General features: G+C 42.6%; 1 protein-coding gene across 1 annotated transcript; it reads right to left on the reverse strand.

Moving 5' to 3' along the window:
* Nucleotides 1-633: 633 nt before the first annotated feature.
* LOC145349935 (uncharacterized) lies at nt 634-8,254 on the reverse strand. Its single transcript, XM_080198623.1, has 3 exons — nt 8,069-8,254; nt 3,939-4,142; nt 634-1,473 (listed from the first exon to the last, which is right to left on the reverse strand). The coding sequence occupies exons 1-3, from the start codon at nt 8,153-8,155 to the stop codon at nt 1,045-1,047; spliced, it is 720 nt and encodes a 239-aa protein (XP_080054749.1). The 5' UTR covers nt 8,156-8,254; the 3' UTR covers nt 634-1,044.
* Nucleotides 8,255-26,023: the final 17,769 nt, after the last annotated feature.

Raw genomic sequence — 26,023 nt, forward strand, 5'->3', positions numbered from 1 at the left:
GGGAGGTCTTGCTGCAGCTGTATAGGGCATTGGTGAGGCCGCAGCTGGAGTACTGTGTGCAGTTTTGGGCGCTGCACCTGCGCAAGGATATTTTGGCCTTGGAGGGAGTGCAGAGGAGGTTTACTAGGCTGATACCGGCGTTGAGGGGGTTGAGCTATGAGGAGAGGCTGAATAAACTAGGCTTGTACTCGTTAGAGTTTAGAAGAATGAGGGGAGATCTCATTGAGACGTATAAGATGATGAATGGGATGGATAGGATAGAGGTGGAGAGACTCTTCCCGCTCAAAAAAGACAGTAGGACTAGGGGGCACAGCCTCAAGATAAAGGGGGGGCGGTTTAGAACGGAGTTGAGGAGGAACTTCTTCACTCAAAGGGTGGTGAATCTCTGGAATTCTCTGCCCGTTGAAGTGGTGGAGGCTGCCTCACTAAATATTTTCAAGAAGCGGGTTGATGGGTTTTTGAGAGGGGATTAAGGGTTATGGGGAGAGGGCGGGAAAGTGGAACTGAGCCACGACAGATCAGCCATGATCTTATTGAATGGCGGGGCAGGCGCGAAGGGCCAGATGGCCTACTCCTGCTCCTATTTCTTATGTTCTTATGTTCTTATAAAGGTGAGGGAAGCCACGTAATCCATCCTTCCACAGAACCCTCAGCATTGCCACAAAGTCTTGAGTCTATCGAATGGTTTCAAGAATTTTTGCTTCCATTGTCCAAAGCCAAGCATCCATTCTGATGGAAAGCTGGTTGTCAGACAAAGTACTTGGCAACTGAAGATGATGTTTGTTTATCTTGGTGAGTATAATTTTAATGTATATATTAGACAATTAGGATAAAGTTTCCTGTTAAGCGCACAGTGCAGAGCTGAGGGGGAAAACAGGTAACTAACCAGAGTCTTATGTTACAAATCTACTTTCCATTCAAGATTCCAGATACAATTGCCCTAATTTTCTTTTAGATTTATTAAAGACAAACAAAAACAAGCTACCATGCTATCTTAGAACATCACTACACGAAGAAATATAAAAATGCCCTATTCCACTTCTTTCAGCAGGCATGTGAGCTGCCTTGAGGTGTTTGTTTTTTGGAGGACTGTTGTGATGGTATGTCCTGGGCTACTACTACTGTATCATCACTTTGCTTATTTTGCTTGTTGGGTGCCATGCTAGCCAATTTTTCTGAATTAGTATCATGTACACCAACTGCATTACCTGGAAGAAGCGCATTTAGAATGCGCTCAGATTCCAGTCTATCTATAGAAGGCTTTCGTACATATTTGCATGCTTTCTGTTTTTGGGATTTTCCCTTTGTGGATTCCGTCTTCACTTTGTGATGTTTTGTAATAATTTCTTTATCTTTTTCTAATACATATCTGTGCATTTTGAAGCCCAGGATGCCTGTTCTTCGGTCTTTCACCACTACTTCTGGAAATAAAATAGTTCTTCTACATCTGTCACCAGTGGTTGAAAGGTGTTTCTGCATTTAAAAAAAAATAATAGTTATTTGCACTCATTTGTCTTTTGATATTTCACCTCTCTGCTGTAACCAGGGCAGATACATATGACCAAGATATATTTATTGCCTGGTTATTTCTGTATTTTTAACACTTATGAAAGCAAAACCAACTGAACTGGAGTTATTGGAAGAGATCAACAAAATAAAAAGATAATTAAGAATATTATTGTTTAATTTCTCCCTCTTTTTTATTTTGGTTCCCATTCCCTGTTCACTAATGGTATATGTATTGGCTATTGAGAACTTAATGGGGTATATCTGCTTTGTACTTTTCTGTTTGGAGAAGCTCTGACCCATGAAAGGCTGGATAAATTATTACCAAGAAGGGTGAATCTTTATATATCAGAATTCAAAATCTTGGGCCATATTCTAATGGCTGACCAGGGTTCCAGCCTTCAGAGTTTGGAGAAAGCTGCTATTTTATGAATCCCAAATTGCAAGGCCCAGATCAGACTGTGTCCTCAGCTTGCGCCGATTAAAACTTGAACTGGGTTCCTTACCAGACTCTGAAGGCCCTTGAAAGTAAAAAGAATCCAGACACACCTATGACACAACATAATCCAAGGAAGAATTGAAACGTCTTTGTGAGCAGCCAGCAAACCTCTGCACAAGGTTATTAACAGTGAACAAACCTGTGCAATATCAAGTGATAGTGTTGAGTTAGGGAACAATCTTGTCAAACTATACAGCACCAGGAAGAGAATAAACGTTCTCTGACTTCGTTTCCAGAACCTCATTTTGCTTCTGTGCAGATAGCTGAATGAATTTCAGTGGACTCAGACATAGGCCTATGTCACACCTTCCACATAAGTATGGTCCCAGGAGGGTGACTGCTGACAATGATGTTTGAAGACCCCAGAGAATTGTCACTTAATCCCTGATGCTGGCTGAGTGGGGAAGGAGTGTAAGGATAGGTCAGATGCAATGGCTAAGGGGACTGGCTTTCAATGGTTTCCTCTCCTGATGTTGGGTTCCTCAATCAGTACTGAGTACTTGTCAACAAAGGATGCCTCTGAGACTAGAGTCAAATCTAATGTGGTTTGTTAGGCAGCCTTCAAGAGCCAGGAAGACTTATGTAGTCTAGTTAAATTTCTGAGCCACTGAGGGAGGAACCTTATCCTGTATGTGTGTGTGTGTGTGTGTGTGTGTATATATATATATATATATATATATATATTTTTAAAAATAAAATGTAGAATTATGCTCATTGCTATCTCTAAAATTTTAAAAGTTGAGAAAGACTTAAAATAGCTGAATCAATATATCTGTGACCCTTGAACAAAAGCCATTAGGAAAATCCACACATCATTATCTCTAAGAGTTACCAACAACACTTTGAATTTTTTTTTCTGTTCAGCCCTCAAAGAGAGCTATGCAATGGCTAGCTGCATTTAGTGACCTAAGCTGGCTAACAGGAGTCTGTTTGTGTATTAAGACAAGGACGTCGCAACCTTTCTTTTAACACTGAGTCTTGGGGACTCGGTCGATGGACACACATCGCTTGTCAAAGCCAGAGTGGAGAGGTGAGAAGTCATATAACATGGACCACTAGCTCATCAAATCAGTAATATTGCCTTGCGGATTTGCAGAGTCAGTCTGCTAGTTTGTCATTTAACCACAATCTGAGCTCTGGCCCAGGTTAAACACCTGGCCTCATCTACACTGCGTCGCTTGGAAATTCTGTACCATCCTCTACAAGACTGGTTCTTCGCTGCATGCTTACTTCATAGTGTGAAGTCACCACTACTGGAGAACTGAATTATCCAGCATTGGTTTTTACTAAACTCACCAACCTGTGAAGGAATAATACCTCATTGGGCTCTGGAACCCACGTGAAACAATATTTATTTTGTGGCCTCTGCACTGTAAATCTTTCTCTATCTCTCTCTTTTGCTGCAGAGCTATAAAGATGGCAGCTTTGTAACCTTACCAAGTATTTAAATAAACTAATACTTAGGACGAGTTCAATCTCAATTTGTATGGTGTTATTTATTAGAAAATTGTATCACACCAAAACTGAGGTTGGAAAATGCAAATTAAAAGTACTTATCTGTTTATGAATGGGTGGTGAGAAGATAAATTTGTGCCACTTAAATTAACACAACTAATAAAGTCTGGTGGGCTCAGAGATAATTGGCTCTAAATGACTCATCTGTGAGCGTAATTGGCATCCTGCCATGGACATGCAGGATTCTTGAGTCTGATCTTTCCTGCCCCTGCCCAAATTGGGCCTTGTTTGCCCGATTGCTGAGAATGTGAAGTAGGTACCCACATCTGCTTCCTTCAGCCACCACACACCCCCTCACTATCCTGCTTCCAGCAGGATCCACCAAACTCACATTTCATGCTCTTGGAGATCTGTCAAATCTCATCTTTCTCTCTTTGCCTTCTCTACCTGTGTTGGAAGTTCTTCTATTCCTTCTCACCTCCTGTTCGCTATCACTTGTTTCCATTTCCAGTTCTTTCAGCGCTGAGGAAATCATAGAATCAAAAACATCTTCCTCCCTGTGAGCTGGTTTCGGGATCTTGGTCATCGTTTGATCATGGATGGGATCTGATGCTTTTTTAGACTCTGGGGCTTCCGATAGTTGCGGACCACTATCTGATTCTGGCAGTGACTTCTTTCTCACCTAAAATTCAAATTCACTATTACAAATTGAACACAACAGTCAGGCACTTAAACGTTAGCAACCAAAGAAAATCGCAAATGATTTAAACATAGGAAGGGAATCCTGAAGTAGAATGGCATCACCACAAACTGATGATGAACAATTAGGAGGCAACCTGTCAGTAAGAAGGTCAATTGCAGTACTCAGAATTGCTATTCTGAATGAGATCAGCTAACTCATATGGGGGGAGGAGAATCATGTTCTACAGGCTGAACAGCAAAGAGAACAATTGGGGGACAGTGATCATATCTACAAATTAGCTATGGAAAATAAATTGGGGCAGGTTGGGGAAGCTAATTTCAGTAGGCTGTGAACAAATCTGGCCCAGGTAAACTGGAGTCAAAAATTAACAGTTTCAGTGAAGATTGATTCAAACAAACAGTAAAACTGAAAGAAAATTGATAATCTAAATGAGAACCAAACTAAATGTAGAAAGTTCAGAAAGGAAGTGGGCACAGGATGAGGTTAAAAATTGAAAGTTACTAGAAAATCTGACTGCATTTAAAACTATTGGAATCTACTAAATCTCATGGAAGTGGGAACAAGATGGGTGGAGGTAATTAATTGTGTGGGAGGCGAAGTGTCAAGTGGAATGAAGTTGGGAAATAAATTGCTGGCAGATTAAAAGCCAATCATGGTTCTGGCAAGGAGTGGGAACATATTTTTAAAGTATTAAAATGTCATATTCATTAAAACATACCTGGTGGGCAGTGCCACTTAGCCCCTTTGGGGCTAGGCTGGCACTGCAAGTCTGGCAATGCCTAAGGAATAACCCCCTCTCTTGCCCTTGACCCTTCACTCCAGTGGGGTAAGGCTGCCAGCTCCCCATTAGTATTGTAAACCCTGCTGAAGTAAAACACTTGTAGCTGTGGGGTTGGGAGGATCAGGGGAGGGGGGTGGCTAGCAGGCCCAGAGACTTCAGTCCCAGACCCGCTAATTGGATTCAAGCTCTCGATTAAATGTTTTAAATAGCTCCACGCTAATTGCTAGAGCAGCACAGCAGGTTGAGAAAAGCATCCCCAAGGTGTACAGAAAGATTAACTTAATACAAAGTAGATCAATTCAAAAGTCTGATGGCAACAGAAGAAGCTGTTCTTGAGTCAGTTGGTACACAACTTCAGACTTTAGTATCTGATGGAAGAGAGTGGGAAAGAGAATGTCCGGGGTGTGTGGGGTCCTTAGAGTCAGAGGCTTACAGCATGGAAATGGGCCCTTTGGCCCAACTTATCCATACTGCCCTTTTTTTAAACCCCCTAAGCTAATCCCAATTGCCTGCATTTGGCCCATATCCCTCTCTATCCATGTAACTGTCTAAATGCTTTTTAAAAGACAAATTGCACCTGCCTCTACTACTACCTCTGGGACCTTGTTCCAGACACTCACCACCCTCTGTATGACAAAATTGCCCCTCTGGACACTTCCCCTCTCACTTTAAACCTATGCCCTCTAGTTTTAGACTCCTCTACCTCTGGGAAAAGATATTGACTATCTAGCTGATCTGTGCCCCTCATTATTTTAAAGACCTCAAGATCACCCCTCAGCCTTCTATGCTCTAGAGAAAAAAAGTCCCAGTCTACCCAAGCTCTCCTTGTAACTCAAACCATCAAGTCCCGGTAGCATCCTGGTAAATCTTTTCTGCATTCTTTCTAGTTTAGCTTAATAATATCCTTGATAATGCTGGCTGCTTTTCTGAGGCAGCAGGAAGTGTAGACAGAGTTAATGGATGAGAGGCTGGTTTGCATGATGAACTGTGCTATGTTCATGACCCTTGTGGTCTTGGACAGGACAGGAGCCATACTAAGCAGTGATGCAACCAAAAAAGGATGCTTTCTTTGGTGCATCGGTAAAAATTGGTCAGAGTCATAATGGACATGCCAAATTTAAGAACATAAGAAATAGGAGCAGGAGTAGGCCATCTAGCCCTTCGAGCCTGCCCCGCCATTCAATAAGATCATGGCTGATCTGAAGTGGATCAGTTCCACGTTCCCGCTTTCTCCCCATAACCCTTAATTCCCTTGTCTGTCAAAAACCTATCTACCCGTGACTTAAATATATTTAGCGAGGTGGCCTCCACCACTTCAACGGGCAGAGAATTCCAGAGATTCACCACCCTTTGAGTGAAGAAGTTCCTCCTCAACTCTGTTCTGAACTGTCGCCCCCCCCCCCACCTTATCTTGAGGCTGTGCCCTCTAGTCCTGCTGTCCTTTCTGAGCAAGAAGAATCTCTCTACCTCTACCCATCCATCCCTTTCACTATCTTATACGTCTCTGTAAGATCCCCCCTCATTTCTTCAGCCTGCTGAGAAAGTAGAGGCATTGGTGGGCTTTCTGAATTATAGCGTCAGCATGAAGGGACCAGGACAGGTTGTTGGTGACCTGAACACCTAGAAATGTGAAGTTCTCGACCGTTTCCACTCATCCCCGTTGATGTAGACTGTAGATTGTAGTGGAGGAAGGTGTATTGTGCTTTCTTCCCAGTGTTTGGTATTGGGTAAACTGCTTTTCTTGATCTATACTAATGACCTAGACTAACACAAACAGTTGAAAGTGTTGTGAACTATGAGGATGACAATGAATAGACTTCAAATACTGATAGAATAGATGGACATGTGATAGATGAAATTTATTACCTAGAAATGTGAAATGCTTTGGTAGGAAGGATCAACAATAGGCAACATAATATGAAGGATGTGATTCTAAAGGTATTGCAGGAGTAGAGGGACCTGGCAGCCCATGTCCATTTTATTCTGTTCTATTTTTGCTTGGATGCACTGGTTTAGTTCATGGGCCTCAGGAAACATTAGTCTGGGTCTGTCTTTAAATTGACTAGTTTCAACCTCTGCCCATTGTAACTCCAGGTCCTTTGTGACAGAAGCTGGGCTTCTTGTGGGTCCTTCTGTTACCTCCAGCTGTAAGTAACTCTGCACCTACTTGGTTCCGGGTGAGACTTATCTGTTTCCAATCCAGTGTGGAATCTGTTACTGCCAAATATTTCTGTACATGTGAGCAGAATGATTTGATGTAATAAAACAGATGAGCTTTTGGGGGAATAATACTAATTGAGACTGGAGCTGTTCTCATTAACTCTTCGATGTCTCTGTTAGAGAAAACTAGCACAACTAGACTCAGTCACAAACTTTGGATTAAAGTATGTTGGAGAAAGTTATGTTAAAGAGGAGTTGAAATAATATCATAAATTCTGCTATATAAAGTGTAGAAGAAATTAAATAGTTTAAGGATCTGTGAGTTGGATGAAAATAATGAACTGAAATTCTAGCCCAAGGGTTAAAATGAATACTGAAAAGACTGAGTGGAACAATGAAGGGGATTGTAATTCTATGAACAATGATGATCAACTTGCATTAGCATTAAATGGTGTCTGAATTAAATACAACAGGCATGTTCTTCACACAGGTTTGTTCAGGACTTCAGTCTGTCATAGAATCATCATCATCATCATAGAGTGCAGAATGAGGCCATTTGGCCCATCGAGTCTACACCAACCACAATCCCACCCAGGCCCTATCTCCCCACAACCTTATTTATTTAAGCTGCTAATCCTCTAACTGGCAATTTGGCATGGCCAATCAACCTAACCCACACATATTTGGGCAGAAACCGGAGTACCTGGAGGAAACCCATGCAGTCACGGATCGAATGTGCAAACTCCACACAGTGCTAACCTCTGTGCCACTCCTGTCATCCAAATTATCATTGCTAATAGCATTATTATTGATGAGCAAGGCAGTAAATTAAAGCATCCTGAATAAATCAACATGCAAAAGAAGAAAAACTAAGAAGTTACACTCAGGGCACAGATAAACTTCATTGTGACCTGTATGTCCAAAATCATGACTAATCCTTCTACTTTTAATTCGCATCACTGACCCCTTCTTGCTGGCTGCTGCTTTCAAGGTTGACTTCATCAGTTGTGGCCCCCATTTTGGACAGTTCTGTAATTGCTGGATCATCCATTGTGGAAATTTCTGAAGTGGAAATTTCTGTAGTTACACCAAGAGATGCGTTAGAACTGGAAAATGCTTTTCTTAGAGTTTCATCACTTTCCAAGTCCAGTTTGAGGTTGGTTCCTGGTGGAAGTTTCTGTATAAGCAAAAAAAAAGTCAGCAGTAATCAGGCTAAAGCAGCTTTTATGAGATATTTATATAATTGCTAAACCTGGGTTATACTAATTGCTGTTCTGGTTTTATTTTGGGTTAAATAAAATGAAAAAGCAGTAAAACAGGGTCAGTCAGCTCAACTGATCTATGCTAGTGTTTATGTTCCATGCGAGCATCCTTTAACCGTTCTGTCTAACTTCAGATCATTCTATTCCTTTTCAACTTGTGAATCTACTATTTAAATAAATCTGCTCACCTCAACTGTGCCATATGCTAACAAGTTCCTTTGGATAGGTAGGTTTCTACTGAATTCCCTATTGGATTTATCATTCATAATTTCATTTTGGTCAGCCCCACAAATGGAAAGGTCTTCTATATATCTACCCTTTTAAAGCCTTCCATTGCCTTAAAAACCTCCATCAGTTCACTCCTCAGCCATCTCTTTTCTAGAAAAGAGGAAGTAAACAGCCCCACCCAGCCTTCCCCGGTTTACTCAATCCTCAATTCAGACATCATTCTTGTAAACTCCCCCCCTCCCCCAATCACATCTTTTCCAGTGCCTGCATCCTCTTTATAGCAAAGTTCTATAAGTTTAGCATAACTACTTTCCTTTTCAGTTGTATTCCTCTGGTAATAATGCTTTTCTTACTTTCAAATTCCGTTATTAATTTGCGACTAGATACTGAATGATTGGTGTGTCTATCCTCTAGATTGCTTTGTTCTTCTACCCTATTTAAATGATTATTTTCCAGGAAGTATCTGGCTGCTTTACTCTTCTGATCATTCCAAGAACAAAGAACAGTGCAGCACAGGAACTGGTCCTTCAGCCTTCCAAGCCTGAGCCGATCATCTTTACATATTTAAACCAACCGCTTATATTCCTCTATTCCCCATTTCATCATTTGCCTATCAAGATAAATCTTAAATTTGGTTAACGTAACTTCCTCAACCATCTCACTTGGCAATGCATTCCAGGCCCCCACCACCCTCTGTGTAAAAAAAAACTTGCCCCGCACAAAATTCTGGCCTTTCAGCATCATTGATTCTTGAGTGTAGGTTTTCGAGAGCAAGAAACCAAAGGACATTTAAGCTGGCTGGGGGTTTGGTGGTGGTAATGGTGACGTGGACCAGGATAGGGGAAAGGGATCATGATCACCAAGTGAATAACTTGAAATACGACAGTGTCTTAGTCACCAGAGAATCACTTGCAATGGCTTTTCTTCCTGTTCTCGAAACATTACTTCTAGCGTTTCGCAAGGATCTGTGCTTAACCTCCTATTTCTCATCTACATGCCACCCCTTGACACCATCATTCAAAAAGCTCAGGTTTAGTTTTCACATTTGCTTATGACATCCAATTCTACCTCCACCATCACTCCCCTGATGACTCCATTATTGCTAAATTATCAGACTGCTTATCCAAAATCCAGTAATGTATGGGCAGAAATTTCCTCCAATATATATTGGGAAGACAAGCAATTGTTTTCACTCCCTGCTCCAAACTCTTACCTAGCTACCAACTCCATCCCTTTCCCAGGCAACACTTTGAGGTGAAGTTAATATGGTCACATTGCATTAATCCTGCGATGAGATTCTGACTTCATATTTGTACCATCACTAAGACTACTTATTTGCACCTCTGTCATCATGCTCAACTTCATCCCAGTCTTAGCTCAACTGCTGCGTAAACTTTGTTACCTCTAGACAAGACTAGGCTAGCCCGATGCACTCCTGCCTGGTCTCCCAGATTCTATACTCGGTAATTTTGAGGTTAACTAAATCTCCACTATTCTTGCATGATTTGCAGCAAATCCTGTTCTCCTTCCACCCCTGTTTTTACTGACCCACATTGATTCCCAGTCAAGCAACATCTTAAAATTCTCATTCCTATTTACAGATCCTACCACAGCCTTGCCCTCTCTATCTCTGTAAACTCCCCCAACTCCATTAGCCTCCAATATATATCTGCACAGCTCTAATTCTGACCTTTTGTGCATTTCCAATTATAATTGCCCAACCATTGGTGGCCATGTCTTCAGGCAAGCCCTGGAATTCCCTCCCTACACCTCTCCACCTTGCTTACTTCTTCAAAGACACTTCTTAAAAACCGATCTCCTTGAGCAAGTTTTGGTCATTTGACCTAATATCCCCTTAAGTAGCTCATTGTCATTCTTTGTTTTATAACTCTCCTGTGAAGCATCTGATGGAATTTCATAATGTTAAAAGTTGCTATATAAATATAATTTGCTGTTGTTATTGTTATTTTCACTTGGGAAATGCAACATTTTGGACATTCTTGCGTTGAATACAAATAAGAGGACACAATTTCAGTGGAAAGCTCAAAAAGAATTTAGAAAGACTGAATAAAACAAAAAGGAGGAATGTAACTTTGTTAATCACTAAAAGAAAAAAAAGTTCTAAAAACATCCAATCCAATAAACTCCATTGCACCAATGCGGGGAGGAAATAAAAAATAATTATCCCTAGAGAAAAAATAATAGGGAAACTAATGGGGCTAAAGGCTAGTTATCCTCTGTGCCTGATGAATCGCATCCTGGGATTTTCTTTTTATTAATTTGCAGTATGTTGGCATCACTGGCTAGGCCAGCATTTATTGCCCATCTCTAGTTGCCCTTGAGGAAGTAGTGGTGAGCTGCCTTCTTCAACTGCTGCAAGCACAGTGCCGTTTGGGAGGAAATTTCAGTGTTTTGACCGAGCAACAGGAAGGAACAGCGATATGTTTCCAAGTCAGGATGGTGAGCAGCTTGGTGGGGAACCTCCAGGTTGTGGTGTTCCCAGATATCTGCTGCCCTTGTCCTTCATGTGGTTGTGGGTTTGGAAGGTGCTGTCTAAGGAGCCTTGGTAAGTTCCCTGCAGTGCATCTTGTACCTGGTACGCATGGTTGCCACCTTTCAACGATAGTGGAGGAAGTAAATGTTTGAGACTGGGGTGCTAATCAAACGGGGTTAGTTAGCTTAACATCTGCTGTTGGGAAAATGTTAAGAGTCCATTATAAAGGATGTAATAGCAGAGCCTTTAGAAAAATAGAACATAATCAAGCAGACTCAGCATGGTTTTCTTAAAAGGGAAATCATGCCTGACAAATCTATAAAAATTCTTAAAGGTGGTAACGAGCTGGATAGATAAGGGAGACCAGTAGATGTAATATTCTTGGATTTTCAAAAAGCATTTGATAAGGCACCACAGAAAAGGAAAGATAAGAGCCCATGGAGTGGTGGGTGATATATTAACATGGCTGGAGCATTGGCTAACAAAAAGAAGACAGAGTTGAGATAATAGGGGAATTTTCAGGATGGCAACCTGGATGCCTACAAGGATCAGTGCTGGGGCCACACTTATTTACAATATAAATGACTTGCACAAAGGAAGTGAATGTACTGTTGCCAAGTTTGAGGATGACACACAGAACAGGTGGGAGGGCAAGTGGTGAAGATTACACAAGGAGTCAATAAAAAGATGTAGACAGGTTTAGTGGCTAGATGGAATATAATGTGGGAAATGTAAAGTTATGCACTTTGGTAGGAAGAATAAAGGAGCTGAATATTCTTTAAATGGAGAAAGACTACAGAAAGCTGCTGCACAGAATGATTTGAGGGGTCCTCGTGCAAAAGTCACAAAACTAGTATGCAAGTTCAGCAGGTAATTGGGAAGACAAATGGCATGTTGACCTTTATTTCAAAGGAAACAAAATATAAAAATAGGGAACTCTACCTAAAACTGTACAGGGCATTAGTTAGAGCACACCTGGAATACTGTGAACAGTTTTGGACCCTTTATCTAAGGAAGGATATATTGGCATTGGAGGCAGTCCAGAGAAGGTTCCTTAAGTTGATATGGAGGGATTTTCTTATGAGGAGAGGTTGAGCCTGCACTCATTGGAGTTTAGAAAAATGAGAGGCAACCTTATTGAGGGCTGTAGAGGCTTGTTTGTTAAATATGCTGAAGGCTGAAATGGACAGTTTTTAAATCAATATCAGAATTGAGGGTTATGGGGGTAAGGAGGGAAAGTGGAGTTAAGGATTATCATATCAGACAAGTCATGAGCTCACTGAATGGTGGAGCAGATTCGATGGTCTACTTCTACTCCTTTGTCTTGCGGTCTTCTGGTAACATGCTTATCCACACTCTCCAACCCTTAAGATATACGGATCATTGATCATTCCTGTTGGTCGCTCGCTTAACAGTTAATTTCATCAAGTGCATCCCAATTTTGGGCACTTTCCGTGTTTCGTATTTGAATCTAATATATCTGCAGTATTTGTTGAAAAGTTTTGCTTTGTAGCAGAAAGATTGGATTACTGTTGTATATATTTTTCTATTACTCTGCAATGCTTTCTAACATAACCAAGATAGAAGTGTCAGATCTAGGTCAGATTTTGTTATGCAAAAGAGCACCCAGCCAAGTGAGCAGATTACTGGCTGACACTTCTCTCATTGCATTATTACATGCTTTCATTCCTTTTGGCTAAACAAATTAAACTAAATTAAATAAAATGAAGGATAAAGCAAAGGGCAGCTGCTTAAAGGGGAACCACCCAAAACAAAAACAAAGCATAAATGAACCATCAAACTAAAAGGTGGTTAAAAGAGCCAATAATGCACTCCAGTCCCTACAGTGACCAACAAGCATGTAAGGCCTTGATGGTGCCCATGGGCCCATGCTCTCTCTCTCTCTCCAGCGACATGCGGCCATGAATATAGCCAGGCAGAGAGGCAGACAGTCAGATCGGATGACTCCCCTCAGTCGCCTGCAACCTGGACCTACTGATGGCAAGTTTGACCAGGCCCAGGAGCAAGTTCATGAAGATTACATGCTGCCTAAGTCAATTACAATCAGTGTGTGTGGCTCATGTTGCATCCCCTGCATGTCCATTTCCAAATTTAATTGGATGTCCAGGCCTCTCAATCTGTAATCACTAATTACCATTGGCAATATTGAAGTTGTTCTAAATTTTGAAGCAGTTGATCGAGACATCCTGAATAAATCCTATTTCACCAAACATCTCCAAAATTCACGTCCATGATACAAGTAAACTGCACTGTACTTATATATACAAAATTACTACTTGCCTGCCACATCCTTTCAACTTCTAATATACAAGAATTACTCATCAGCTTCTTGCTGATCACTCTATGACGTCATTTGATTTGGCCCCCGGTTGAAAAATTACCTGAGGAACTGAAGTATCTTTATGAGTTGTATGTTCTTTGTCATCCTCTGCAGCTAAGAGTATTTCTTCTGCTGAATCCATATTGGAATATTTTTCTGGATGCACCTAAATAGAGGAATATGATCTTTTTTAACATTGGTGCATTTTTTTTTAATTACTCTACACAATCTCCAACAATGAACAAGGCAGACAATTGAGATCCTAAGATACTTCTGTGTTGTGAAATCGGAAGCCAACTACTGAACCTTTTGATTTTTACAAGTACTAAACTCAGCGATCCACCATTTATTGGTTAAGGAATGTTAACTGTGAACATATATGAACTATTTATGAACCCTTTAGTTTTCTTGAACAATGAACAGACATCCAAGAGATTAATAGTCTTATTCTTGATGCGAGGCCCATTATAACTTTGGAGTTTTGTCTCGAGATTTAAAGATGGATGATTGGTGCAGAACATTTCTATCTACTTCCCTCAGGTGGGTCATGGTAGTACCTGTGTCATCCACGTAACTGGACGCCATCCATACTGCCATGACTGTTATTTTCAAATGACAGGCGTGATTTCTATAGGGATGTCTAGTTCAGCTATGTATTCAATGGTCTCCAGAGATGCTGAGTGAAGCAACAAGGTGATGATATGCCAACAGCAGCAGGTCTTAAAGAACAGGTTGATGTGATCTGTTCCATGACCACAATTGTGGTTTGGATTGTCCAGAATCTTCCATTTATGAACTAGGTGGCTGTGCATAGTATGGATTCGGTTGAACGATGGTCACTGACAAAAGGAGGTAAAAGCCAGGAACCAGTTAAATTAATTCTTTCGGGGATGTGGGTGTTGCTGGCAAGGCCAGCATTTATTACCCACCCCTAATTGCCCTTGAGAAGATGGTTTCGAGCCACCTTCTTGAACTGCTACAGTCAATGTGGTGTAATACACCCACATGCTGTTAGGAAGGCAGTTCCAGGATTTGGACATTGAAGAAACAGTGATATTGTTCCAGTTTATCCATCGGAATAGTGGGTTGAGATCAGCTCCAGGAATATTAGCTACTGTTTCTCAAAATGATTGGCATACTTTTTTAGGGCTTCCTTGGTGGCTATTGAAGTCTTCATAAATGTGAAAGGCAAGACTGTGTTGTGGCAAATGGCAGATAGGTTATTGTGGGACAATAGGAAGCCACGTGGTTGGAGTGGATTAAGTGTCCATGATACTGTCCTCATGGCAGAGTTTAATTGCACTTCCATGTCCAGGTGTGGTGGCTGCAGGACCATGAGGCACAGCAGTATCCCACAGCTGGACAAACTAGAGTGTCATCCATCAAATGAATACAAAACACTCCGCTTTGAAATCATTCTGATACTGATTCCATTGTGGAAAAATGTGATTTTAGTCAGATCAAAGTAAAATATATTAAATAGTCCATCTTGCTGAGATAACTGGGACAAAGATACGTAGAAAAAGCTGGTATTATTGGGCAGAATTTTTCACATGCCAGGTTTCATACCTTGCAATCGAAGACTTGGTGGAGAGTGCCTTCTGGCTGATAATGGCTGCCCTGCAGCTATTTTATACTCAGCTGGATATTAATTTGTTAATGACGAGACTTCGGACCCTATTTAGAGAGGAAGTCCCACCTAGGAGAGCTGATGGCTGGCAACTCTGCAGTCCAGGCAGTGTCAAGTTCATGCAATAGCTACTGCTGGAACTGCAGCCAATCCCCAGAGATGATGAGGCTGGATTGAAGCTATCAATGGGGATGATTGGCAAGTCCCAGCAAGGACAGTGAGGGAGGTAGGAGGTCTGGTTTCAAAGGCCCTGTGGGGAAGGGGGAGTGAGTTAAATGATATGGGGGCCTTTAAGCTTGGGAGGGGGTGTCTCCAGTGAGTACAGAGAACCCCAAAGGAGATACCAACCTTCCAGCCCAACACCAACCAGCATAGGTAAAGGTGCCAGGCTACCCTCTTAGTCTGTGTCTCTCCCAGCTGTGGGTAAAGCGGTGGTGGAGATGGGAGTTTAAGGAAGTGGCTTTCATAGTACCATCGGAACATAGCAGTGTCCTCTCAGTAGTTACTCCACCCACATTTCTCCTCTCAGACATTTTCCCAGGGATTGTTCAGCCAGACTGCACCATCTTTTGAAGAGATGTTGGCTTCCTTTAAGTGGGTGTCATATATGCCCAAAATCTGGTCCCCACTTAAGGATGTGAGGCCAGTGAGCATTGTGGAAGTGCTGGCTGCTCACTGCATTCATTAATAATGTATGCATGCTGCCTGAGTCCATTATAACAGGCATGTGCAGTCTGTTGCAGTCCTGCTTGTCCATTTCTGGGCATGATCAGATACTCAGTCGGAGACTGAGTCGGACACTAAAGTCGGAGGAGTTGTAGTTAGTGAGGATGGATGTTACAGTTTGCAGAGGGACATAGATAAACTGCAGAGCTGGGCTGAGAGGTGGCAAATGGAGTTTAATGTGGAAAAGTGTGAGATGATTCACTTTGGAAAGAGTAACAAGATTACAGAACATAGGGCTAATGGAAGGACTCTTAGTAGTGTTGACGAGCAGAGAGATCTTGGTGTACATGTGCATAGATCCCTGAAAGTTGGTACCCAGGTTGATAAGGTTGTTAAGAAGGCGTACGGTGTGTTAGCTTTTATTGGTAGAGGGATTGAATTTCGGAGCCGTGAGATCATGTTGCAACTGTACAAAATTCTGGTGCAGCCGCACTTGGAGTATTGCGTAAAGTTCTGGCCGCCGTATTATAAGAAAGATGTGGAAGCAATGGAAAGGGTGCAGAGGAGGTTTACCAGGATGTTGCTTGGTATGGTGGGAAGGTCTTATGAGGAAAGGCTGAGGGACTTGAGGTTGTTTTTGTTAGAGAGAAGAAGGTTAAGAGGTGACCTAATTGAGGCATACAAGATGATCAGAGGATTAGATAGGGTGGACAGTGAGAGCCTTTTTCCTCAGATGGTGATGGCTAACACAACGGGACAAAGCTTTAAATTGAGGGGTGATAATTATAGGATAGATGTCAGAGGTAGGTTCTTTACTCAGAGGGTAGTAAGGATGTGGAATGCCCTGCCTGCAGCAATTGTGGACTCACCAACTTTAACGGCATTCAAATGGTCATTGGATAGACATATGGATAATATTGGAATAGTTTAGGTTAGAGGGTCATTAGATTGGTTCCACTGGTCGGCGCAACATTGAGGGCCGAAGGGCCTGTACTGCGCTGTAATGTTCTATGTTCAGTACTTTCAATCTACAGTCCCTAATTATCATTCGTGATGCCAGCATTGCTTGATGACCGGAGATAGTAGATGAAAAAAATCCAAATAAAGCCACCTCCAAAACTCCAAAATCACACCCATGTTACAAATAAACTGCACTGCACTTTTACTGTACACCTATCATGACCCTTCAACTTTCAACCCATTATTTTCTGACCTCTTCACTCTGGTGGCCCTCTTCATGTTTGCCTTCATCAGTTCTGGGCTGCTGATCTTCATCTGCCACCAGGATGGAAGTTTCTGAAGGTTTTCCTTGCTGTGTGTCAACCTTTGATGAAGGGCTAAGTTTTGACATCTCAGCTTTTAATTTCTGCATTCAAAAATAATTATTGTTAGCAATGCTGCACACACTTTCAAAATTCTCTGTGCCATCTCCTACAGTGAAAAAAACACTCCAGTGAGGTGCAGGGTGTATTTTGCATTAAGAACAAAGAAAATTACAGTGGCAGAAAAGGCCCTTCAGCCCTCCAAGCCTGCACCCACCATGCTGCCCATCTGAACTAAAACCAAGTAGTTTTGGTGAAGTCGAAAACCAAGATAACAACTGAGCTAAGGCTGTCACACTGTGAACATATCAGCCTTTTATAAATTTGCTCATTAGATTGCTCAAGAATGGTGAGTGAAGGCTGCCCAATGGATAGAATCAGTTGCACATTGACGTTTGGAGTTTTAGCTGGAGTGTTCATTGAATTACAGAATCTCTACCATGCAAAAAGAAACTATTTGGTGCATTGAGCTTGCACTGACGACAATCTCACCCAGGCCTTACCTTGGCAACCCCATTCATTTACCCTCCAAATCATCTTGACATGAAGGGGCAGTTGAGCATGGTCAATCAGCCTAACTTGCACATCTTTGAAGTGTGGGAGGAAATACATGCAGTCATGGGGAGAATGTGCAAACTCCAAACAGACAGTGACCCAAGGCTGGAATTGAACCTAGGTCCCTGGCACTATGAGGCAGCAGTGCTAACCATTGTGCTGCTGTACGGATGGTTAATTGACATTTTGATCCACTTGTCTCTGGTTTATCACCAGCTACACTAGACAAGTAACTAGGACTCCACTGATCATTCAGAAGTACAGAGGTCAACTAACTGCAGTATACTACTTTCAGCTGTAGGATTATCTGGATATTAATGGTAGTGAAGATCAGTACTAAAAAAAATTGATTTTAGGCAGAAGCTAAATGGTTCATGTAGTCAAGAGATAGATTTTTGAAAAACCTGAGGGTCGATAAGTCTCCTGGGCCAGATGGGATACATCCTAGGATACTTTGAGAGGCAAGGGATGAGATTGCGGAACCTTTAGCTTTGATCTTTGGGTCTTCACTGCCCATGGGGATTGTACCAGAGGACTGGAGAGTAGCAAATGTTGTTCCTCTCTTCAAGAAAGGAATAGGAATGACCCTGGTAATTACAGGCCAGTTAGTCTTACTTCGGTCGTCGGTAAATTAATGGAAAGGGTCCTGAGGGATAGGATTTATGACCATTTGGAAAGATGCAACTTAATCCAGGATAGTCAGCATGGTTTCATGAGGGGTAAATCTTGCCTCACAAAGTTGATTGAATTCTTTGAGAGGTAACTAAGTGTGTAGATGAAGGTAGAGTAGTTGATGTCATGTACATGGATTTTATTAAGGTGTTTGATAAGGTTTCCTGTGTTAGACTGATGCTACGTGATCATGGATTCAATTTGACTGAACATAAGAACGTAAGAAATAGGAGCAGGAGTAGGCCATTTAGCCCCTCGAGCCTGCCCCGCCATTCAATAAGATCATGGCTGATTTGTCATGGCTCAGTTCCACATTCCCGCCCTCTCCACATAACCCTTAATCCCCTTGCCTATCAAAAACCTATCAACCCGCGTCTTGAAAATATTGAGCAAGGCAGCCTCCACCACTTCAACGGGCAGAGAGTTCCAGAGATTCACCACCCTTTGAGTGAAGAAGTTCCTCCTCAATTCCATTCTAAACCGCCCCCCCTTTATCTTGAGGCTGTGCCCTCTAGTCCTACTGTCCTTTCTGAGCGGGAAGAGCCTCTCCACCTCTATCCTATCCATCCCATTCAACATCTTATATGTCTCAATGAGATCTCCCCTCATTCTTCTAAACTCTAACGAGTACAAGCCTAGTATATTCAGCCTCTCCTCATAGTTCAACCCCCTCAACTCCGGAATCAGCCTAGTAAACCTCCTCTGCACTCCCTCCAAGGCCAAAATATCCTTGCATAAGTGCGGCGACCAAAACTGCACACAGTACTCCAGCTGCGGCCTCACCAGTGCCCTATACAGCTGCAGCAAGACCTCCCTACTTTTATATTCAATCCCCCTCGCTATGAAGGCCAGCATCCCATTCGCCTTCCTGACCACCTGCTGCACCTGCAAGCTGGGTTTTTGCGACTCATGCACAAGGACCCCGAGGTCCCTCTGCACCGTCGCATGCTGCAGTTTTTCGCCACGTAAGTAATAGTCCTTCCTACCATTATTCCTACCAAAGTGGACAACCTCACATTTGCCAACATTAAATTCCATTTGCCAGTTCCTGACCCATTCGCCCAGCCTATCTAGATCCTTCTGCAGACTCTCCACACCCTCCGCACAATTTGCCGTTCCACCAATCTTGGTGTCATCAGCAAATTTCGACACCATACACTCGGTTCCCTCCTCCAGATCATCTATATAAATGGTGAATAGCTGAGGCCCCAGCACCGACCCCTGGGGCACTCCATTAGTCACCAACCGCCAATCCGAATTGCACCCATTGACCCCCACTCTCTGCCTCCTATTTGACAGCCAATCCTCTATTTTTATTCTAATTGTGATGGCCACATAGTGCAAAATTTAATTTAAAAATTTGGAAGTTTCCTTGTGTATTTGTGTGTTTTTTTTTAGTTTAGGTTATTCATTGTAGTCAACAAACAGGTATTTCCAAATGTCTTTGACATGAATTTTGAAATGAGTATGCAGTGTATGAACATACCAATTAGGAGAAGGGTATTTGGCCCCTTTAAAACTGCTCTGCTATTTACTAATATCTTGGCTAATCTAAATTGTCCCTGACCACAATGGGCTGAATGGCCTTCTGATCTGATTGTGACCTCTATCCATGCTCTGATCTGATTGTGACCTCTATCCATGCTAACACCCTACCCCCAACTCCATGCCCCCTGACCTTCTGTAATAACCTCTTGTGAGGCACCTTGTCAAACGCCTTCTGAAAATCAAGAAACACCACATCCACCAGCTCTCCTCTATCCACCGCCCTCGACACATCCTCATAGAACTCCAATAAATAAATTCATTATTGGTGAAGGGTAACTAAAATCTAGTGGCTAGAGGATGCATAAATAATTGTAGAGAGATCAAATGTCTATTAAATATTAATTTGACCATCTTTATGCTTTAATAAATGAGAAAAAAATTAAATAGGCCATATTTCCAAGTTACTTTTGACACCTTCAGACATTCCTCATGTCAAATTATCTACTTGTACTTGCTCAGTCAATCCAAACTCAATAAGTAGAAGCTTCTAGATGGATGTCATTGTATTTTCTGGCAGTAATACAGTGTTTACCAAGGAGAGGGGCCATGTTTTTGAGGATGAGAGTGTAATACAGCCTGATAGGCTGTAGAAGGTAGATGTTTTGAGGCAAGATGTATTAGCAATTTTGAAAAATCTGAGGGTTGATAAGTCCCCTGGGCCAGATGGGATATATCCTAGGATTCTTTGGGAGGCAAGAGACAAGATTGCAGAGCCTTTGGCTTTGATCTTTGGGTCCTCACTGTCCACGGGGATAATGCCAGAGGACTGGAGAGTGGCGAATGTTGTTCCTCTGTTCAAGAAAGGAAATAGGAATGACCCTGGTAATTATTGGCTAGTTAGCCTTACTTCGGTGGTCAGTAAGTTAATGGAAAAGGTCCCGAGGGATAGGATTTATGACCATTTGGAAAGATGCAGCTTAATCTGGGATAGTCAGCACGGATTTGTGAAGGGTAAGTATTGCTTCTCAAATCTGATTGAATTTTTTGAGGAGAAAGCTAAGTATGTAGATGAAGGTAGAGCAGTTGATGTTGCATACATAGATTTTAGTAAGGTGTTTGATAATGTTCCCCATGGTAGGCTCATGAAGAAAGTAAGGAGGTGTGGGATAGAGAGAAATTTGGCCGATTCATAAGTAACTGGTTGTCTCATTAGAAGACAGAGGGTGGTGGTGGATGGAAACTTTTTAGACTGGAGACCAGTTACCAGTGTACCATAGGGATCAGCGCTGGGCCCTCTGCTGTTTGTGATTTTTATCAATGACTTGGAAGAGGGGACTGAAGGGTGGCTTAGTAAATTTGCTGATGACACCAAGATAGGTGGAGTAGTGGATGAGGTGGAGGGCTGTTGTAGGCTGCAAAGGGACATTGATGGGATGCAGAGCTGGGCCGAAAAGTGGCAGATAGAGTTTAACCCTGATAAGTGCACAGTGATTTACTTTGGTAGGACAAATTTGAATGTAGATTACAGGGTCAACGGCAGGGTTCGGAGGAATGTGGAGGAACAGAGAGATCTCGGGGTTCATATCCACAGATCTCTGAAGGTTGCCACTCAAGTGGATAGCATTTATTAACAGGGGGTTTGAGTTTAAGAGCCGTGGGGCTATGCTGCAACTGTACAGGACCTTAGTGAAACCATATTTGGAGTATTGTATGCAGTTCTGGTCACCTCACTATAAGAAGGATTTGGAAGCATTGGAGAGAGTGCAGAGGAGATTTACCAGGATGCTGCTGGTTTGGAGGGTTGGTCTTAAGAGGAAAAGTTGAGGGAGCTAGGGCCTTTGTTTTAGAGCAGAGGAGGATGAGAGGCAACTTAACAGACGTTTATAAGATGATGAGGGGGATAGATAGAGTGGACGTTCAGAGACTGTCTCCTTGGGTGGATGTAGTAGGGGGCATAACTAAAAGGTTCATGGTGGGAGATATAGGAGGGATGTCCGAGGTAGGTTCTTTACTCAGAGAGTGGGTGGGGTGTGGAATAGACTGCCTGCTGTGATAGAGGAGTTGGACACTTTAGGAACTTTCAAGTGGTTATTGGATAGGCACATGGAGCACACCAGAATGATAGGGAGTGGGATAGCTTGATCTTGGTTTCGGATAAAACTCGGCATAACATCGAGGGCTGAAGCGCCTGTACTGTGCTGTACTGTTCTATGTTCTATCTTCTATGTTCTATTGAATGCATTCAAGAGGCGGCTGGATATAGCAGATGGGGAAAATGGGATCAAGGGTAATGGGGGAAAAAACAGGATTAGGATATTGAGTTGGATGATTAGCCATGATCTTAATGAATGACAGAGTAGGCTCGAAGGGCCAAATGGCCTCCTCCTGCTCCTATCTTCTATGTTTCTATGTCTATGTTTCTATGACCACGGTTATCATTCACCAGACCACAATCAACAATGACAGATTACTCAGCAGTTGAGGGAGGTTGGTAAGTGATGATCAGCAGGAGGTTTCTTTTCGTGTGATTGACTTGATGCCAAAAGGCTTCATGGCATCTGGAGGCAATTCTGAGTCCTCCCAGGGCCACTCCCTCCTGAAAGTTTACCACTGAGTCGCCATCTCTGGTGGATCCATGCTGTCAGTGGGACAGGGATGGTGAAGGAGGAGCTTGGCTGTAAGATAAGATCCTGGGAGTGACTATGTCAAGTCTTGTTGGACTAGACTGCTGGAAGAGCAGACTCTCTCTAATTATTATTGCTAATGTTAGGCCAATGTTGTTTGATACCCAAGGCAATAGATTGAGAAATCCTGAATGAATCAACCTTGTCCCAAAGAGGAAACACTCTGAAATCACACCTAGGTAAATAAACTAGGTACGTACAAAATCACTACACGCTTGGACTGACTCTTCAATGTTTAACATACATGGATCACTGACCCCTTCCTGCCGATCACTTTCTTCATGGTGACTGCATCAGCTGAGAGTAATTACCTTAGAAGCTGAGCCAGGCTCAATTTTAAGAGTTCCATCTTGCTCTTTATCAGCCCCTGAACCTGAACTTGAGGATTCTGGAGGTTGTTTCATTTTTGAAGTACTCTAAATAGAAAGATATAGATGTTTTTAATAATGTTTTATAAGTTTTCTTATCACTATGCCCAGCCTCCTCCACTAACTAGTGAGATCTAGGGTCTATCTGAAATCTGAAGGGACACAGAGGATTAGATCCGAAGAATCCCTCAGCAGACCCCTTTTCAGTGTAGCCAGTTGTTATGGCTTTGACTGCCCCACCCCATGACTTCAAGGGGGCAGAGAATGTGCCATGGAGTTTATCCTCTTCCCGTTCCAACTGCTCTCCTGGGTTGACCTCCATCTTCTCTTGCACAAAGTAGTATGTTAGTGGAAGTCTTGTAATTTCCTTGTTTCTTTCATGGTCAAATATTCTATGTGTAAGATGCAAGTCGTTTGTAAGGATGGAACTAATTTCAGTTCGCTTAATATGGGTAGTTACCAGGATGACAGAACTGGTACACAAAGATATAGAAAAACACACAGAAACTGAATATAACGAAGAACATAAGATTTGAAAACAGAAATTCACACTTTACCAACTTGATTGAATAGTTTGAAGTAAGCAAAGAATAGACAAGGATATGAGAGTAGATGCAATGAACATGGATTTTCTAAACGACACCAGAGGGGTGCCACGATGGTATTACCATCACTGAATCCCCCACTATTAACATCCTGGAGGTTCCCACTGACTCAAAATTGAACCAAACCAGGAGAGATTGGGCAAATTGGGGTTGTTCTCCCTGGAAGGACAGAGAATGAGGGGAGACCTAATAGAGGTGTATAAGATTACGAAGGGTATAGATAGAGTGAACAGTGGGAAGCTTTTTCCCAGGTTGGATGTGAAAATCACGAGGGGTCACGGGCTTAAGGTGAGAGGGGCGAGGTATAATTCAGATGTTAGAGGGAGGTTTTTCACACAGAGGGTTGTGGGGGCCTGGAATGCACTGCCAAGTAGGGTGGTGGAGGCAGGCACGCTAGAGTTGTTTAAGGCTGACCTAGATAGGCACTTGAGCAGATTGGAGATGGAGGGATACAAAAGAATGTTCTAGTTAAGGATCAAGAGCCTCAGGACGTTCCTGGGAATCAGTAGATTCCTATGGGCCGTCCAGCATATTTTATGGCTCACCTGTCTCTTACGTTGGAGCTACTGGGGATCTTCCATGAATGTCTGTATAGGCTGTTGTATGTTTACTGATGTCTTTTCTTTACATCCACAGGCAATTCGGTCCACCTTGTTGGCCAACAAGGGGCATACACGCAGTGGGTCATGCGAGGGCTGCTCTTGGATGTTTCTTCGAGAGTTGCCTAGTGCTTCACGTCGTCAGTGTACGATTAAACTGGACCAATTGACGGGCAACATGACAGCTCAGTGGCTGTCACTGTTTGCTGTGCAGTTACAGGGACCCGGGTCAGATCTATGACTTGGGTCAGTGTCTGTGGGAGTTTGCACATTCTCCCCGTGCTTGCATGGGTTTTCTCCGGGTGCTCCGGTTTCCTCCCACACTCCAAAAACGTGCTGTTAGGCTGATTGGTGTTAATAAGTTGTCCCTAAATTGGATCTCCCTTAATCTGGCGCACATATAATTCTCTAAATTTGCACCCCTTTATTGTGGAGTCTCTGAGACGTAGACAATAGTCGCAGGTAGAAGGAGGATTGGAATGATGCACTCACTGAGTGTTAAAAAGGGCGGCGCAGGCTTGTAGGGCCGAAGGGCCTGTTTCCTGTGCTGTGTTGTTCTTTGTTCTTTTGTTCTATATAAATACTGTGGTTGCCACAGCTGGTCAAAGGCTTGAAATTCTATGCTGAGTAACTCACCTCCTGACTCCCCAATGCCTGTCCATTATCTATAAGGCACAAGTAATGTAATGCTCTCCATTTGCCTGGAACACTCAAGAAGCTCAATACCATCCAGGATAATGCTGCCCGCATGACTGCTACCCTTTTGCACAAATATTCACTCCCTTCGCCACCTGCAAACTGTGGCAGCAAGTGTGTATCATCTACAAGATGCACTTCAGGAACTCAACAAGGCTCCTTAGAGAGCACCCTTCAAATCCACAACCATTACCACCTAGAAAGATAGGCGCAGTAGATACTAGGAACTTCACAATCTAGAGGTTTCCCACCAAGTCACTCACCATCTTGACTTGGGAATAGATCATTGCTCATTCACTATTGCTAGATCAAAATCCTGGAATTCCCTGCCTAACAGAACTGTAGGTATACCTACATCACAGGGACTGCAGTAATTCAAGACTGCTGCTGACCGGTGACTTTCTGAAGGGCAACTTGAGATGGGCAATAAATGCTGACTTAGCCAGCAATGCTATGAGCTCAGTCTAACAATTATATCCTTCAGGAATCACAGTAAGAAGTCTCACAACACCAGGTTAAAGTCCAACCAATTTATTTGATAGTAAACCCACAAGCTTTTGGAAACGCTGTTTCTTTGTCAGGTGTGTGGAAGGTTCTGATCAGAGAAGGGCATATAAAGTCACACACGGTTTACAGAATACTGATTAGAATGCAAGTCTTTACAGCTAACCTGCTATTCAAGTCTTAAAAATGCAGACGATGTGAGTGGAGATAGCATTAGGCATAGGTTAAAGAGATGTGTATTGTCTCCAGACAGGACAGTAAGTTTTTGCAAGCTCAGGCAAGTCATGGGGGTTACAGATAGTGCAACATGAATCCAAGACCCGGTTGAGGCCGTCCTTATGTGTGCAGAACCTTCCACACACTTGATGAAGGAACAGTGTTTCCGAAAGCTTGTGGGTTTACTATCAAATAAACTGGTTGGACTTTAATCTGGTGTTGTGAGACTTCTTACTGTGTTTACCCCAGTCCAATGCCAGCATCTCCACTTCAGGAATCAGCCAGCTCAATCAGTTGTGGTGTCACCAGGGATAGAAACTGTCCCCCATCTAGGTACATTGCGAGTCCTTGCTGCACTCAGTAGTCGTCCAAGTGCTGTTCAACATGATGTAGAGATGCTGGTGATGGACTGGGATGGGCACAATAAACAAATAAGAGGTAGTAGAGGTCAGGGGTTTAGAAGGTGCTGTTAAAGGAACCTTGGCAAGTTGCTCCAATGAATCTTACAGATGCTACACAATGCTGGCATTCTGCCCCAGTGATACAGGGAGCAATTGTTATACTGGCTTGTCGAATGAGTGGACAGTTT

Source organism: Carcharhinus amblyrhynchos, chromosome 11, assembly GCF_965287045.1.
Source record: "Carcharhinus amblyrhynchos chromosome 11, sCarAmb.v2.hapA, whole genome shotgun sequence".
NCBI lineage: Eukaryota > Metazoa > Chordata > Chondrichthyes > Carcharhiniformes > Carcharhinidae > Carcharhinus > Carcharhinus amblyrhynchos.

Coding starts and splice junctions, on each gene's coding strand:
- LOC145349935 (XM_080198623.1), bottom strand. CDS start 8,155: ATGGATGATCCAGCAATTACAGAACTGTCCAAAATGGGGGCCACAACT. Junction 4,143..8,068: donor GCAGCAGCCAGCAAGAAGGG/GTCAGTGATGCG, acceptor TTTGAATTTTAG/GTGAGAAAGAAGTCACTGCC. Junction 1,474..3,938: donor CAAGTGATAGCGAACAGGAG/GTGAGAAGGAAT, acceptor TTTTAAATGCAG/AAACACCTTTCAACCACTGG.